Source organism: Chiloscyllium plagiosum, unplaced genomic scaffold (assembly GCF_037043375.1).
Source record: "Chiloscyllium plagiosum isolate Xiang-an unplaced genomic scaffold, Cpla_swu_hap1 HiC_scaffold_21, whole genome shotgun sequence".
Classification (NCBI taxonomy): Eukaryota; Metazoa; Chordata; class Chondrichthyes; order Orectolobiformes; family Hemiscylliidae; genus Chiloscyllium; species Chiloscyllium plagiosum.
This window is the reverse complement of record NW_028270159.1, coordinates 1,064,252-1,083,147: the sequence shown is the minus strand read 5'-3', so window position 1 is coordinate 1,083,147 and position 18,896 is coordinate 1,064,252. Positions and strand designations below refer to the sequence as shown.

At 51.4% G+C, this 18,896-nt stretch overlaps 1 protein-coding gene across 1 annotated transcript in view; it reads left to right on the top strand.

Moving 5' to 3' along the window:
• The first annotated feature begins 6 nt into the window (after positions 1-6).
• The window catches only part of LOC148146079 (1-phosphatidylinositol 4,5-bisphosphate phosphodiesterase beta-1-like), a 111,572-nt gene continuing 92,682 nt past the window's right edge, over positions 7-18,896 (top strand). Inside the window, exons 1-4 of the mRNA XM_087998647.1 lie at positions 7-48; positions 5,346-5,500; positions 15,578-15,736; positions 16,715-16,814. Of these exons, the coding sequence (XP_087854773.1) occupies positions 21-48; positions 5,346-5,500; positions 15,578-15,736; positions 16,715-16,814 (442 nt within the window). The 5' untranslated portion in view covers positions 7-20. The remainder of the gene's footprint in view (positions 49-5,345; positions 5,501-15,577; positions 15,737-16,714; positions 16,815-18,896) is intronic.

Genomic DNA, 18,896 nt, shown 5'->3' with positions numbered 1-18,896 from the left:
TCTGGAACACCGGCTGTCAGATGGTGGCACTCAACTTCCAGACCCTCGGTGAGTCAGACACCCCCCAACCCCTCCTCGTCTCCCCCCCAACCCCTCCTCGTCTCCCCCCCAACCCCTCCTCGTCTCCCCCCCAACCCCTCCTCGTCTCCCCCTAAACCCTCCTCATCTCCCCCCCAACCCCTCCTCGTCTCCCCCCAAACCCTCCTCGTCTCCCCCCCAAACCCTCCTCGTCTCCCCCCCAACCCCTCCTCGTCTCCCCCCCAAACCCTCCTCGTCTCCCCCCCAAACCCTCCTCGTCTCCCCCCCAAACCCTCCTCGTCTCCCTCCCAACCCCTCCTCGTCTCCCCCCCAACCCCTCCTCGTCTCCCCCCCAACCCCTCCTCGTCTCCCCCCAACCCCTCCTCGTCTCCCCCCCAACCCCTCCTCGTCTCCCGCCCAAACCCTCCTCGTCTCCCTCCCAACCCCTCCTCGTCTCCCCCCCAACCCCTCCTCGTCTCCCTCCCAACCCCTCCTCGTCTCCCCCCCAACCCCTCCTCGTCTCCCCCCCAACCCCTCCTCGTCTCCCCCCCAACCCCTCCTCGTCTCCCCCCCAAACCCTCCTCGTCTCCCCCCCCAAACCCTCCTCGTCTCCCCCCCAAACCCTCCTCGTCTCCCCCCCAACCCCTCCTCCCCTCCCCTCCAAACCCTCCTCGTCTCCCCCCCAACTCCTCCTCCCCTCCCCTCCTCCCCTCCCCTCCAACCCCTCCTCGTCTCCCCCCCAACCCCTCCTCGTCTCCCCCCCAATCCCTCCTCGTCTCCCGCCCAAACCCTCCTCGTCTCCCCCCCCAAACCCTCCTCGTCTCCCTCCCAACCCCTCCTCGTCTCCCCCCCAATCCCTCCTCGTCTCCCGGCCAAACCCTCCTCGTCTCCCCCCCCAAACCCTCCTCGTCTCCCCCCCCAAACCCTCCTCGTCTCCCTCCCAACCCCTCCTTGTCTCCCCCCCAACCCCTCCTTGTCTCCCCCCCAACCCCTCCTCGTCTCCCCCCCAAACCCTCCTCGTCTCCCCCCCAACCCCTCCTCGTCTCCCCCCCAACCCCTCCTCGTCTCCCCCCCAATCCCTCCTCGTCTCCCCCCCAACCCCTCCTCGTCTCCCCCCCAAACCCTCCACGTCTCCCCCCATGCCCCTCCTTGTCTCCCCCCCAACCCCTCCTCGTCTACCCCCCCAACCCCTCCTCGTCTCCCCCCCCAACCCATCCTCGTCTCCCCCCGCAACTCCTCCTCGTCTCCCCCCCAACCCCTCCTCGTCTCCCCCCCAACCCCTCCTCCCCCCCAACCCCTCCTCCCCTCCCCTCCAACCCGTCCTCATCTCCCCCCCAAACCCTCCTCGTCTCCCCCCCCAACCCCTCGGCACTGATCCTGAGACAGTGCCCGTTCCCTCGGCACTGACCCTCCAACAGTGTCCATTCCCTCAGAGCTGACCCTCTGACAGTGCCCACTCCCTCAGTACTGACCCTCCAACAGTGCCCACTCCCTCAGCACTGACCCTCTGACAGTGCCCGCTCCCACAGCAGTGACCCTCCGACAGTGCCCACTCCCTCAGCGCAGACCCTCTGACAGTGACCCTCTGACAGTGCCCGCTCCCTCAGTACTGACCCTCCGACAGTGCCCGCTCCCTCAGCACTGACCCTCTGACAGTGCCTGCTCCCTCAGCACTGACCCCAAGACAGTGCCCACTCCCTCAGCACTGACCCTCCGACAGTGCCCACTCCCTCAGTACTGACCCTCCGACAGTGCCCGCTTCCTCAGTACTGACCCTCCGACAGTGCACGCACCCTCAGCACTGACCCTCCGACAGTGCCCACTCCCTCAGCACTGACCCCAAGACAGTGCCCACTCCCTCAGCACTGACCCTCTGACAGTGCCCACTCCCTCAGCACTGACCCCCCGACAGTGCCCACTCCCTCAGCACTGACCCTACGACAGTGCCCACTCCCTCAGCACTGACCCTCCGACAGTGCCCACTCCCTCAGCACTGACCCTACGACAGTGCCCGCTCCCACGGCACTGACCGTCCGACAGTGCCCGCTGCCTCGGCACTGACCGTCCGACAGTGCCCGCTCCCTCGGCACTGACCCTCCGACAGTGCCCGCTCCCTCAGCACTGACCGTCCGACAGTGCCTGCTCCCTCGGCACTGACCCTCAGACAGTGCCCGCTCCCTCAGCGCTGACCCTCCGACAGTGCCCACTCCCTCAGCGCTGACTCTCTGACAGTGCCCACTCCCTCAGTACTGACCCTCCAACAGTGCCCACTCCCTCAGAGCTGATTCTCTGACAGTGCCTACTCCCTCAGCACTGACCCTCTTGACAGCGCCCGCACCCTCAGCACTGACCCTCCGACAGTGCCCACTCCCTCAGAGCTGACCCTCTGACAGTGCCCACTCCCTCAGTACTGACCCTCCAACAGTGCCCACTCCCTCAGAGCTGATTCTCTGACAGTGCCTACTCCCTCAGCACTGACCCTCTTGACAGCGCCCGCACCCTCAGCACTGACCCTCCGACAGTGCCCACTCCCTCAGAGCTGACCCTCTGACAGTGCCCACTCCCTCAGTACTGACCCTCCAACAGTGCCCACTCCCTCAGAGCTGATTCTCTGACAGTGCCTACTCCCTCAGCACTGACCCTCTTGACAGCGCCCGCACCCTCAGCACTGACCCTCCGACAGTGCCCACTCCCTCAGCACTGACCCTCCCATAGTGCCCGCTCCCTCAGCACTGACCCTGCGACAGTGTCCACTCCCTCAGCACTGACCCTGCGACAGTGCCCACTCCCTCAGCACTGACCCTCCGACAGTGCCCCCTCCCTCAGCACTGACCCCAAGACAGTGCCCACTCCCTCAGCACTGACCCTCCGACAGTGCCCACTCCCTCAGTACTGACCCTCCGACAGTGCCCGCTTCCTCAGTACTGACCCTCCGACAGTGCACGCACCCTCAGCACTGACCCCCAGACAGTGACCGCTCCCTCAGCACTGACCCTCGGACAGTGCCCGCTCCCTCAGCACTGACCCTCCGACAGTGCCTGCTCCCTCAGCACTGACCCTCTGACAGTGCCCGCTCCCTCAGAACTGACCCTCTGACAGTGCCCACTCCCTCAGCACTGACCCCCAGACAGTGACCGCTCCCTCAGCACTGACCCTCGGACAGTGCCCGCTCCCTCGGCACTGACCCTCGGACAGTGCCCACTCCCTCGGCACTGACCCTCGGAAAGGGCCCACTCCCTCAGCACTGACCCTCCCCCAGTGCCCACTCCCTCAGCACTGACCCTGCAACAGTGCCCACTCCGTCAGCACTGACCCTCCGACAGTGCGGCGCTCCCTCAGCGCTGACCCTCCAACAGTACGGCACTCCCTCAGCGCTGACCCTCCAACTGTGCCCGCTCCCTCAGCACTGACCCTCGGACAGTGCCCGCTCCCTCAGCGCTGACCCTCCGACAGTGCCCGCTCCCTCAGAGGTGACCCTCTGACAGTGCCCACTCCATCATCACTGACCCTCCGACAGTGCACACTCCCTCAGCACTGACCCTCTGACAGTGCCCGCTCCCTCAGCACTGACCCTCCGACAGTGCCCACTCCCTCAGAGCTGACCCTCTGACAGTGCACACTCCCTCGGCACTGACCCTCTGACAGTGCCTGCTCCCTCGGCACTGACCCTCCGACAGTGCCCACTCCCTCAGCACTGACCCTCCGACAGTGCCCACTCCCTCAGCACTGACCCTCCGACAGTGCCCGCTCCCTCAGCACTGGCCCTCCGACAGTGCCTGCTCCCTCAGCACTGACCCTCCGACAGTGCCCACTCCCTCAGCACTGACCCTCCGACAGTGCCCACTCCCTCAGCACTGACCCTACGACAGTGCCCACTCCCTCAGCGCTGACCCTCCGACAGTGCCCGCTCCCTCAGCACTGGCCCTCCGACAGTGCCCACTCGCTCAGCACTGACCCTGAGACAGTGCCCACTCCCTCAGCACTGACCCTCCGACAGTGCCCACTCCCTCAGCACTGACCCTACGACAGTGCCCACTCCCTCAGCACTGACCCTCCGACAGTGCCCACTCCCTCAGCACTGACCCTACGACAGTGCCCGCTCCCTCGGCACTGATCGTCCGACAGTGCCCGCTCCCTCAGCGCTGACTCTCTGACAGTGCCCGCTCCCTCAGCGCTGACCCTCCGACAGTGCCCGCTCCCTCAGCGTTGATCATCGGACAGTGCCCACTCCCTCAGCACTGACCCTCCGACAGTGCCCGCTCCCTCGGCACTGACCCTCCGACAGTGCCCACTCCCTCAGTACTGACCCTCCAACAGTGCCCACTCCCTCAGAGCTGACCCTCTGACAGTGCCCACTCCCTCAGTACTGACCCTCCAACAGTGCCCACTCCCTCAGAGCTGACCCTCTGACAGTGCCCACTCCCTCAGTACTGACCCTCCAACAGTGCCCACTCCCTCAGAGCTGACCCTCTGACAGTGCCCACTCCCTCAGTACTGACCCTCCAACAGTGCCCACTCCCTCAGAGCTGATTCTCTGACAGTGCCTACTCCCTCAGCACTGACCCCAAGACAGTGCTCGCTCCCTCAGCACTGGCCCTCCGACAGTGCAGTGCTCCCTTGGCACTGACCCTCAGACAGTGCCCACTCCCTCAGCACTGACCCTCTGACAGTGCCCGCTCCCTCATCACTGACCCTGCGACGGTGCCCACTCCCTCAGCACTGACCCTCCGACAGTGCCCGCTCCCTCAGCACTGACCCTCCCATAGTGCCCGCTCCCTCAGCACTGACCCTGCGACAGTGTCCACTCCCTCAGCACTGACCCTGCGACAGTGTCCACTCCCTCAGCACTGACCCTCCCACAGTGCCACCTTCTTCAGCACTGACCCTCCGACAGTGCCCGCTCCCTCAGCACTGACCCTCCGACAGTGCCCACTTCCTCAGCACTGACCCTCCGACAGTGCCTGCTCCCTCAGCAGTGACCCTCCGACAGTGACCCTCCGACAGTGCCCGCTCCCTCAGCACTGACCCATGGACAGTGCCCGCTCCCTCAGCACTGACCCTCGGACAGTGCCCGCTCCCTCAGCGCTGACCCTCGGACAGTGCCCGCTCCCTCAGCGCTGTCCCTCGGACAGTGTCCGCTCCTTCAGTGTTCAGACTTTCCCTGGGAAGTGCTGCTGGTGTGTTGGTCTGACAGTGTTGATGTGAGACTGATGTAAATTCTCTGTCTCTCTTCCCCCTCCCCCCGTCCCCCTCCCCTCTCCCCTCTCCCCTCTCGCCTCTCCCTTCTCCCTCCCCCTCTCCCGCCCCCCGTTCCCCTCCCCCCTCAGACCTGCCGATGCAGCTGAACATAGGAATGTTTGACTATAACGGGCGGAGTGGCTACGTGCTGAAGCCAGAGTTTATGAGACGATCCGATAAACACTTTGACCCTTTCACAGAGAATATCGTGGATGGGATTGTGGCAAATACCGTCTCCATCAAGGTGAGACCCCCCCCCCCCACAATACTGACCCCCCCCACAATACTGATCCCGCCCCCACACAATACTGACCCCCCTCCACAATACTGACCCCCCCCACAATACTGACCCCCCCCACAATACTGACCCCCCCCACAATACTGACCGCCCCACAATACTGATCTCCTCCCCACAATACTGACCCCCCCAATACCGACCGCCCCCACAATACTGACCCACTCCAATACCGACCCCCCCACAATACTGACCCCCCCCAATACCAACCGCCCCCACAATACTGACCCCCTCGACAATACCGACCGCCCCCACAATACTGACCCACTCCAATACCGACCCCCCCACAATACTGACCCCCCCCAATACCAACCGCCCCCACAATACTGACCCCCTCGACAATACCGACCCCCCCACAATACTGACCCCCCCCACAATACTGACCCCCCCACAATACTGACCCCCCCACAATACCGACACACCCCCCACAATACCGACCCCCCCCACAATACTGACCCCCCCACAATACTGACCCCCCCATAATACTGACCCCCCCCACAATACTGACCCCCCCACAATACCGACCCCCCCCACAATACTGACCCCCCACAATACTGACCCCCCACAATACTGACCCCCCCACAATACCGACCCCCCCACAATACCAACCCCCCCACAATACTGACCCCCCCACAATACTGACCCCCCCACAATACCGACCCCCCCCACAATACTGACCCCCCCACAATACCGACCCCCCCCACAATACCGACCCCCCCCACAATACTGACCCACCCCACAATACTGACCCCCCCACAATACTGACCCCCCCCACAATAATGACCCCCCCACAATACCGACTCCCGCCACAATACTGACCCCACCACAATACTGACCCCCCCCACAATACCGACTCCCCCCACAATACCGACCCCCGCCACAATACTGACCCCCCACAATACTGACCCCCCCCACAATACTGACCCCCCCCACAATACTGACCCCCCACAATACTGACCCCACCCCCCCACAATACTGACCCCCCCACAATACTGCCCCCCCACAATACTGCCCCCCCACAATACTGACCCCCCCACAATACTGCCCCCACACAATACTGACCCCCCCACACAATACTGACCCCCCCACACAATACCGACCCCCCCCACAATACCGACCCCCCCCACAATACTGACCCCCGCCCCACAATATTGACCCCCCTCCCTACAATACTGACACCCCCTCCCCACGATACTGACTCCCGTCCCCAAAATACTGACACCCCCTCCCCCACAATACTGACCCCTGCCCCAAAATACTGACCCCTCCCTCCCCACAATACTGACCTCCCCACAATACTGACCCGCCTCCCCACAATACTGGCACCCCCCAAATACTGACACCCCCTCCCCACAATACTGACCCCTGCCCCAAAATACTGACCCCTCCCTCCCCACAATACTGACCCCCCACAATACTGACCCCCCAATACTGACTCCCCCACCATACTGACCCCTGCCCCAAAATACTGACCCCCCTCCCCCACAATACTGACCACCCTCCCCACAATACTGACCCCTCCCTCCCCACAATACTGACTCCCCACAATACTGACCCCCCCCACAATACTGACCCCCCCCCACAATACTGACCCCCCCACACTATACTGACACCTCCCTCCCCACAATACTGACCCCCTCCTCCCCACAATACTGACCCCCTCACCCCACAATACTAACCCCCAACACAATACTGACCCCTTCCCCACAATACTGACCCCTCCCTCCCCACAATACTGGCACCCCACAATACTAACCCCCCCACAATACCGACCCCCTCAAACAATACTGACCCCCCTCCCCACAATACTGACCCTCCCACAATACTGAAACCCCCCACAATACTGACCCCCCCACAATACTGACACCCCCCTCCCCACAATACTGACACCCCCCTCCCCAGAATACTGAACCCCCTCCCCAAAATGCTGACCCCCTTCCCCAAAATACTGACCCCACCTCCCCACAATACTGACCCCTCGCCCCAAAATACTTACCCTCCTCACCACAACACTGACACCCACTTCCCCACAATACTGACACCCCCTCCCCAAACACTGCCCCCTCACCAATATCTCCCCAAACCACAAACTCACCGCAATGTACTAACTGACCCAGCCGCAGGAGGCTGTTCAGCCCCTCCTCCTCCAGCCTGTCCCACAGGAACAGCAGGAGGCCATTCAACCTCCCCTCCTCCAGCCTGTCACACAGGAACAACAGGAGGCCGTTCAGCCCCCTCTGCAGCCTGAGCTACTGTTCCTGTTGATGATCACACTCTAATCCAGACAGTTTCGCAGTGTGGGGGTGGAGAGTTGTGGGGTTGTTGGGTGGGGGGTTGATGGAGCTGGGAATGGTGACGTTGATCCGATGATGATGACGATGATGATGACGATGACGATGGCGATGACGATGGCGATGATGTTGATGATGACGATGATGTTGATGATGACGATGTTGATGACGAGGATGTTGTTGATGACGATGATGTTGACGATGATGATGTGGATGACGATGATGTTGATGACGATGATGTTGATGATGACGATGTTGATGACGAGGATGTTGATGATGATGATGTTGATGATGATGATGTTGATGACGATGATGTTGATGATGACGATGTTGATGACGATGATGTTGATGACGATGATGTTGATGACGATGATGTTGATGATGACGATGTTGATGACGAGGATGTTGTTGATGACGATGATGTTGACGATGATGTTGATGACGATGATGTTGATGACGATGATGTTGATGATGATGATGTTGATGATGATGATGTTGATGACGATGATGTTGTTGATGACGATGATGTTGACGATGATGTTGATGACGATGATGTTGATGACGATGATGTTGATGATGATGATGTGGATGACGATGATGTTGATGACGATGATGTTGATGATGACGATGTTGATGACGAGGATGTTGATGATGATGATGTTGATGATGATGATGTTGATGACGATGATGTTGATGATGACGATGTTGATGACGATGATGTTGATGACGATGATGTTGATGACGATGATGTTGATGATGATGATGTTGATGACGATGATGTTGATGATGACGATGTTGATGACGAGGATGTTGTTGATGACGATGATGTTGACGATGATGTTGATGACGATGATGTTGATGACGATGATGTTGATGATGATTATGTTGATGACGATGATGTGGATGACGATGATGTTGATGATGATGTTGATGACGATGATGTTGATGATGATGATGTTGATGATGATGATGTTGATGACGAGGATGTTGTTGATGACGATGATGATGACGAGGATGTTGTTGATGACGATGATGATGACGATGATGATGATGACGATGATGTTGATGATGATGATGTTGATGACGATTATGTTGATGACGATTATGTTGATGACGATGATGATGATGTCGATGATGTTGATGATGATGATGTTGATGACGATGATGATGACGATGATGATGACGATGATGATGATGACGATGATGATGACGATGATGATGATGACGATGATGTTGATGACGATGATGTTGACGATGATGTTGATGACGATGATGTTGATGACGATGATGTTGATGATGATGATGTTGATGACGATGATGTTGACGATGATGTTGATGACGATGATGTTGATGACGATGATGTTGATGATGATGATGTTGATGACGATGATGTTGATGACGATGATGTTGATGACGATGATGTTGATGACGATGATGATGATGATGATGTTGATGACGATGATGTTGATGACGATGATGATGATGACGATGATGTTGATGACGACGATGTTGATGACGATGATGTTGATGACGATGATGTTGATGACGATGATGTTGATGACGATGATGTTGATGACGATGATGATGATGACGATGATGTTGATGATGTTGATGACGATGATGTTGATGATGTTGATGACGATGATGATGATGATGTTGATGACGATGATGATGATGACGATGATGTTGATGATGACGATGTTGATGACGATGATGTTGATGACGATGATGTTGATGACGATGATGTTGATGACGATGATGTTGATGATGATGTTGATGATGATGATGTTGATGACGATGATGTTGATGACGATGATGTTGATGACGATGATGTTGATGACGATGATGTTGATGACGATGATGATGATGTTGATGATGTTGATGACGATGATGTTGATGATGATGATGTTGATGACGATGTTGATGACGATGATGTTGATGACGATGAGGTTGATGATGTTGATGACGATGATGTTGATGATGTTGATGACGATGATGTTGATGACGATGATGTTGATGACGATGATGATGACGATGATGTTGATGACGATGATGTTGATGATGATGATGTTGATGACGATGATGTTGATGACAATGATGTTGATGACGATGATGTTGATGACGATGATGTTGATGATGACGATGATGATGACGATGATGTTGATGACGATGATGATGATGACGATGATGTTGATGACGATGATGTTGATGACGATGATGTTGATGACGATGAGGTTGATGACGATGATGATGATGACGATGATGATGATGACGATGATGATGATGACGATGATGATGATGACGATGATGTTGATGATGTTGATGACGATGATGATGACGATGATGTTGATGACGATGATGTTGATGACGATGATGATGATGACGATGATGACGATGATGATGATGACGATGATGTTGATGACGATGATGTTGATGACGATGAGGTTGATGATGTTGATGACGATGATGTTGATGATGTTGATGATGTTGATGACGATGATGATGATGACGATGATGATGATGACGATGATGTTGATGATGATGATGTTGATGATGTTGATGACGATAATGTTGATGACGATGATGTTGATGACGATGATGATGACGATGATGTTGATGACGATGATGTTGATGATGACGATGTTGATGACGAGGATGTTGATGATGACGATGATGTTGATGATGATGATGTTGATGATGTTGATGACGATGATGTTGATGACGATGATGTTGATGACGATGATGATGATGACGATGATGATGACGATGATGTTGATGACGATGATGTTGATGATGACGATGTTGATGACGATGATGTTGATGATGACGATGATGATGACGATGATGTTGATGACGATGATGTTGATGATGACGATGTTGATGACGATGTTGTTGATGATGACGATGATGATGACGATGATGTTGATGACGATGATGTTGATGACGATGATGATGATGACGATGATGTTGATGATGTTGATGACAATGATGTTGATGATGATGATGTTGATGACGATGTTGATGACGATGATGTTGATGATGATGATGTTGATGACGATGATGTTGATGACGATGATGTTGATGACGATGATGTTGGTGATGATGATGTTGATGATGACGATGATGATGACGATGATGTTGATGACGATGTTGATGACGATGATGTTGATGACGATGATGTTGATGACGATGATGTTGATGACGATGATGTTGATGATGACGATGATGATGACGATGATGTTGATGACGATGTTGATGATGATGATGTTGATGACGATGATGTTGATGACGATGATGTTGATGACGATGAGGTTGATGATGTTGATGACGATGATGTTGATGATGTTGATGACGATGATGTTGATGACGATGTTGATGATGATGATGTTGATGACGATGATGTTGATGACGATGATGTTGATGACGATGATGATGAGGATGATGTTGATGACGATTATGTTGATGACGATGATGTGGATGACGATGATGATGATGACGATGATGATGATGACGATGATGTTGATGATGATGATGTTGATGATGTTGATGACGATTATGTTGATGACGATGATGTTGATGACGATGATGATGATGACGATGATGATGACGATGATGTTGATGACGATGATGTTGATGATGACGATGTTGATGACGAGGATGTTGATGATGACGATGATGATGACGATGATGTTGATGACGATGATGTTGATGACGATGATGTTGATGATGATGATGATGATGACGATGATGTTGATGATGATGATGTTGATGATGTTGATGACGATTATGTTGATGACGATGATGTTGATGACGATGATGATGATGACGATGATGTTGATGATGATGATGTTGATGACGATGATGATGATGACGATGATGTTGATGATGATGATGTTGATGACGATGATGTTGATGACGATGATGTTGATGATGACGATGATGTTGATGACGATGATGTTGATGACGATGATGATGATGACGATGATGTTGATGATGACGATGTTGATGACGATGATGTTGATGATGACGATGATGATGACGATGATGTTGATGACGATGATGTTGATGATAACGATGTTGATGACGATGATGTTGATGATGACGATGATGATGACGATGATGTTGATGACGATGATGTTGATGACGATGATGATGATGACGATGATGACGATGATGTTGATGACGATGATGTTGATGATGATGATGTTGATGACGATGTTGATGACGATGATGTTGATGATGATGATGTTGATGACGATGATGTTGATGACGATGATGTTGATGACGATGATGATGATGATGCTGTTGATGACGATGATGTTGATGACAATGATGTTGATGACGATGATGTTGATGACGATGATGTTGATGATGACGATGATGATGACGATGATGTTGATGACAATGATGTTGATGATGATGATGATGATGACGATGATGTTGATGATGACGATGTTGATGACGATGATGTTGATGATGACGATGATGATGACGATGATGTTGATGACGATGATGTTGATGATGACGATGTTGATGACGATGATGTTGACGACGATGATGTTGATGACGATGATGTTGATGACGATGATGTTGATGACGATGATGATGTTGATGATGACGATGATGATGACGATGATGTTGATGACGATGATGTTGATGACGATGATGATGATGACGATGATGATGTTGATGATGTTGATGACGATTATGTTGATGACGATGATGTTGATGACGATGATGATGACGATGATGTTGATGATAATGATGTTGATGATGTTGATGACGATGATGTTGATGACGATGATGATGATGACGATGATGTTGATGACGATGATGTTGATGATGACGATGATGATGACGATGATGTTGATGACGATGATGATGATGACGATGATGTTGATGATGACGATGTTGATGACGATGATGTTGATGATGACGATGATGATGACGATGATGTTGATGACGATGATGTTGATGATGACGATGATGATGACGATGATGTTGATGACGATGATGATGATGACGATGATGTTGATGATGACGATGTTGATGACGATGTTGATGACGATGATGTTGATGATGACGATGATGATGACGATGATGTTGATGATGACGATGTTGATGACGATGATGTTGATGATGACGATGATGATGAGGATGATGTTGATGACGATGATGTTGATGACGATGATGTTGATGACGATGATGTTGATGACGATGATGATGACGATGATGTTAATGACGATGATGTTGATGACGATGATGTTGATGATGATGATGTTGATGACGATGATGTTGATGACGATGATGTTGATGACGATGATGTTGATGATGACGATGTTGATGACGATGATGTTGATGATGACGATGATGATGAGGATGATGTTGATGACGATGATGTTGATGACGATGATGTTGATGACGATGATGTTGATGACGATGATGATGACGATGATGTTAATGACGATGATGTTGATGACGATGATGTTGATGATGATGATGTTGATGACGATGATGTTGATGACGATGATGTTGATGACGATGATGTTGATGACGATGATGATGATGATGATGATGACTATGATGTTGATGACGATGATGATGATGACGATGATGTTGATGATGATGATGATGTTGATGACGATGATGTTGATGACGATGATGATGATGACGATGATGTTGATGACGATGTTGATGACGATGATGTTGATGACGATGATGTTGATGACGATGTTGATGATGATGATGTTGATGACGATGATGTTGATGACGATGATGATGACGATGATGTTGATGATGTTGATGATGATGATGTTGATGATGATGATGTTGATGACGATGATGTTGATGACGATGATGATGATGACGATGATGTTGATGACGATGATGTTGATGACGATGATGTTGATGACGATGATGATGATGACGATGATGTTGATGATGATGATGTTGATGACGATGATGTTGATGACGATGATGATGATGACGATGATGTTGAAGACGATGATGTTGATGACGATGATGTTGATGACGATGATGTTGATGATGATGATGTTGATGACGATGATGTTGATGACGATGATGACGATGATGATGATGTTGATGATGATGATGTTGATGACGATGATGTTGATGACGATGATGTTGATGACGATGTTGATGACGATGAGGTTGATGATGTTGATGACGATGATGTTGATGATGTTGATGACGATTATGTTGATGACGATGATGTTGATGACGATGTTGATGATGTTGATGACGATGATGTTGATGACGATGATGATGATGACGATGATGTTGATGACGATGATGTTGATGATGACGATGATGATGACGATGATGTTGATGACGATAATGATGATGACGATGACGATGATGTTGATGACGATGATGTTGATGACGATGATGATGATGACGATGATGATGATGACGATGATGATGATGACGATGATGTTGATGACGATGATGATGATGACGATGATGTGATGATGTTGATGACGATGATGTTGATGACGATGATGATGATGACGATGATGATGATGACGATGATGATGACGATGATGTTGATGTTGATGATGATGATGATGATGACGATGATGTTGATGTTGATGATGATGACGATGATGTTGATGACGATGATGACGATGATGATGATGACGATGATGATGATGACGATGATGTTGATGACGATGATGATGACGATGATGTTGATGACGATGATGTTGATGACGATGATGTTGATGACGATGATGATGACGATGATGATGATGACGATGATGTTGATGACGATGATGTTGATGACGATGACGATGATGATGATGACGATGATGACGATGATGTTGATGACGATGATGTTGATGACGATGATGTTGATGACGATGATGTTGATGACGATGATGATGATGACGATGATCTTGATGATGATGATGTTGATGACGATGATGTTGATGACGATGATGATGATGACGATGATGTTGATGACGATGATGTTGATGACGATGATGTTGATGACGATGATGTTGATGACGATGACGATGATGATGATGATGACGATGATGATGATGATGACGATGATGATGATGACGATGATGTTGATGACGATGATGTTGATGACGATGATGTTGATGACGATGTTGATGACGATGATGATGATGACGATGATGTTGATGACGATGATGATGATGACGATGATGATGATGACGATGATGTTGATGACGATGATGTTGATGACGATGTTGATGACGATGATGTTGATGACGATGATCTTGATGACGATGATGTTGATGACGGTGATGTTGATGACGATGATGTTGATGACGATGAGGTTGATGATGTTGATGACGATGATGTTGATGATGTTGATGACGATTATGTTGATGACGATGATGATCACGATGATGTTGATGACGATGACGATGATGATGATGATGTTGATAATGATGATGTTGATGACGATGATGATGACGATGATGTTGATGATGATGATGATGATGACGATGATGTTTATGATGATAATGTTGATGATGATAATGTTGATGACGATGATGTTGATGACGATGATGTTGATGACGATGTTGATGACGATGATGACGATGATGATGTTGATGACGATGATGACGATGATGATGTTGATGACGATGATGTTGATGACGATGATGATGATGACGATGATGTTGATGATGATGATGACGATGATGTTGATGTTGATGACGATGATGTTGTTGTTGAACAGATTATCTCGGGACAGTTCCTGTCCGATAAGAAAGTGGGGGTTTACGTCGAGGTTGATATGTTTGGTCTCCCGGTCGATACCAAACGGAAATTCAAAACCAAGACCCTGGTGAATTCCCTCAATCCCGTCTGGGATGATGACCCCTTCGTGTTCAGAGAGGTACTTCCCTCATGAGGGGGAGGGTAGGCCGCGGGGTCAGGGGTCAATGCTGAGGGAAGGAGGGCCTGAAGGTCAGGTCAGCTCTGCACTGGCGGAGAGTCAGCGCTGAGGGAGTGGGCACTGTCGGAGAGTCAGCGCAGAGGGAGTGGGCACTATCGGAGGGTCAGTGCTGATGGAGAGGGCACTGTCGGAGGGTCAGTGCTGAGGGAGTGGGCACTGTCGGAGGGTCAGTGCTGAGGGAGTGGGCACTGTCGGAGGGTCAGTGCTGAGGGAGTGGGCACTATCGGAGGGTCAGTGCTGATGGAGAGGGCACTGTCGGAGGGTCAGTGCTGAGGGAGCGGGCACTGTCGGAGGGTCAGTGCTGATGGAGTGGGCACTGTCGGAGGGTCAGTGCTGAGGGAGCGGGCACTGTCAGAGGGTCAGTGCTGAGGGAGCGGGCACTGTCGGAGGGTCAGTGCTGAGGGAGCGGGCACTGTCGGAGGTCAGTGCTGAGGGAGTGGGCACTGTCGGAGGGTCAGTGCTGAGGGAGCGGGCACTGTCAGAGGGTCAGTGCTGAGGGAGTGGGCACTGTCGGAGGGTCAGTGCTGAGGGAGTGGCGCACTGTCGGAGGGTCAGTGCTGAGGGAGTGGGCACTGTCGGAGGGTCAGTGCTGAGGGAGAGGGCACTGTCGGAGGGTCAGTGCTGAGGGAGCGGGCACTGTCGGAGGGTCAGTGCTGAGGGAGCGGGCACTGTCGGAGGGTCAGTGCTGAGGGAGCGGGCACTGTCGGAGGGTCAGTGCTGAGGGAATGGGCACTGTAGGAGGGTCAGTGCTGAGGGAGTGGGCACTGTCGGAGGGTCAGTGCTGAGGGAGCGGGCACTGACGGAGGGTCAGTGCTGAGGGAGCGGGCACTGTCGGAGGGTCAGTGCTGAGGGAGCGGGCACTGTCGGAGGCTGAATGCCACTGTGAGACTGAATGCCCGTTGCCTCTGTCCCTCACAGGTGGTCCTGCCCTCTCTGGCCTTGCTGCGAGTTGCTGTGTTCGAGGAAGGAGGGAAGTTTCTGGGCCATCGCGTCCTCCCAGTCTCTGCTATTCGGCCGGGTAAGGCATGCTGTTTGACTTGTCCCTCACAGATACACACTCACACAGATACACACTCACAGATACACACTCACACAGATACACACTCACACAGATACACACACATAGATACACACTCACAGATACACTCACACAGATACACACTCACACTGATACACACTCACACTGATACACACTCATACAGATACACACTCACACAGATACACACACACAGATACACACTCACAGATACACACTCACACAGATACACACACACAGATACACACTCACAGATACACACTCACACAGATACACACACACAGATACACACACACAGATACACACTCACACAGATACACACACAGATACACTCACACTCACACAGATACACACACACACACAGATACACACTCACACAGATACACTCACACAGATACACTCACACTCACACAGATACACACACACACACACATATACACACTCACACAGATACACACACACAGATACACTCACACAGATACACACACACACAGATACACACTCACACAGATACACACACACACTCACACAGATACACACTCACACAGATACACACTCACAGATACACACTCACACAGATACACACACACAGATACACACACACAGATACACACACACAGATACACACTCACACAGATACACACACAGATACACTCACACTCACACAGATACACACACACACACAGATACACACTCACACAGATACACTCACACAGATACACTCACACTCACACAGATACACACACACACACACATATACACACTCACACAGATACACACACACAGATACACTCACACAGATACACACACACACAGATACACACTCACACAGATACACACACACACTCACACAGATACACACTCACACAGATACACACTCACAGATACACACTCACACAGATACACACACACAGATACACACTCACACAGATACACACACACAGATACACACTCACACAGATACACTCATACAGATACACTCACACTCACACAGATACACACACACACAGATACACACTCACACACACAGAGATACACACTCACACAGATACACTCACACAGATACACACACTCACACAGATACACACACACAGATACACACTCACACAGATACACACACACAGATACACTCACACAGATACACTCACACTCACACAGATACACACACACACACACACTCACACAGATACACTCACACTCACACAGATACACACTCACACAGATACACTCACACAGATACACACACACAGATACACACACACAGATACACTCACACAGATACACTCACACAGATACACACACACAGATACACACAGATACACACTCACAGATACACACACACAGATACACACTCACACAGATACACTCACATTCACATAGATACACACTCACACAGATACACTCACACTCACACAGATACACACACAGATACACTCACACAGATACACTCACATTCACACAGATACACACTCACACAGATACACTCACATTCACACAGATACACACACACACAGATACACTCTCACTCACACAGATACACACACACAGAAACGCACTCACACAGATACACTCACACACACACAGATACACACACACAGATACACACACACAGATACACTCACACAGATACACGCACACACAGATACACTCACACAGATACACACACACAGATACACAAAGATACACACTCACAATTCACCAACACAGATACACACTCACACAGATACACTCACATTCACACAGATACACAGTCACACAGATACACTCACACTCACACAGATACACACACAGATACACTCACACAGATACACTCACATTCACACAGATACACACACACAGATACACTCTCACTCACACAGATACACACACACACACAGATACACACACACTCAGATACGCACACACTCACACAGATACACTCACACACTCACAGATACACACTCACAGATACACACTCACACAGATACACACTCACACTGATACACACTCACACAGATACACACACACAGATACAAACTCACAGATACACTCACACAGATACACACTCACACAGATACACACTCA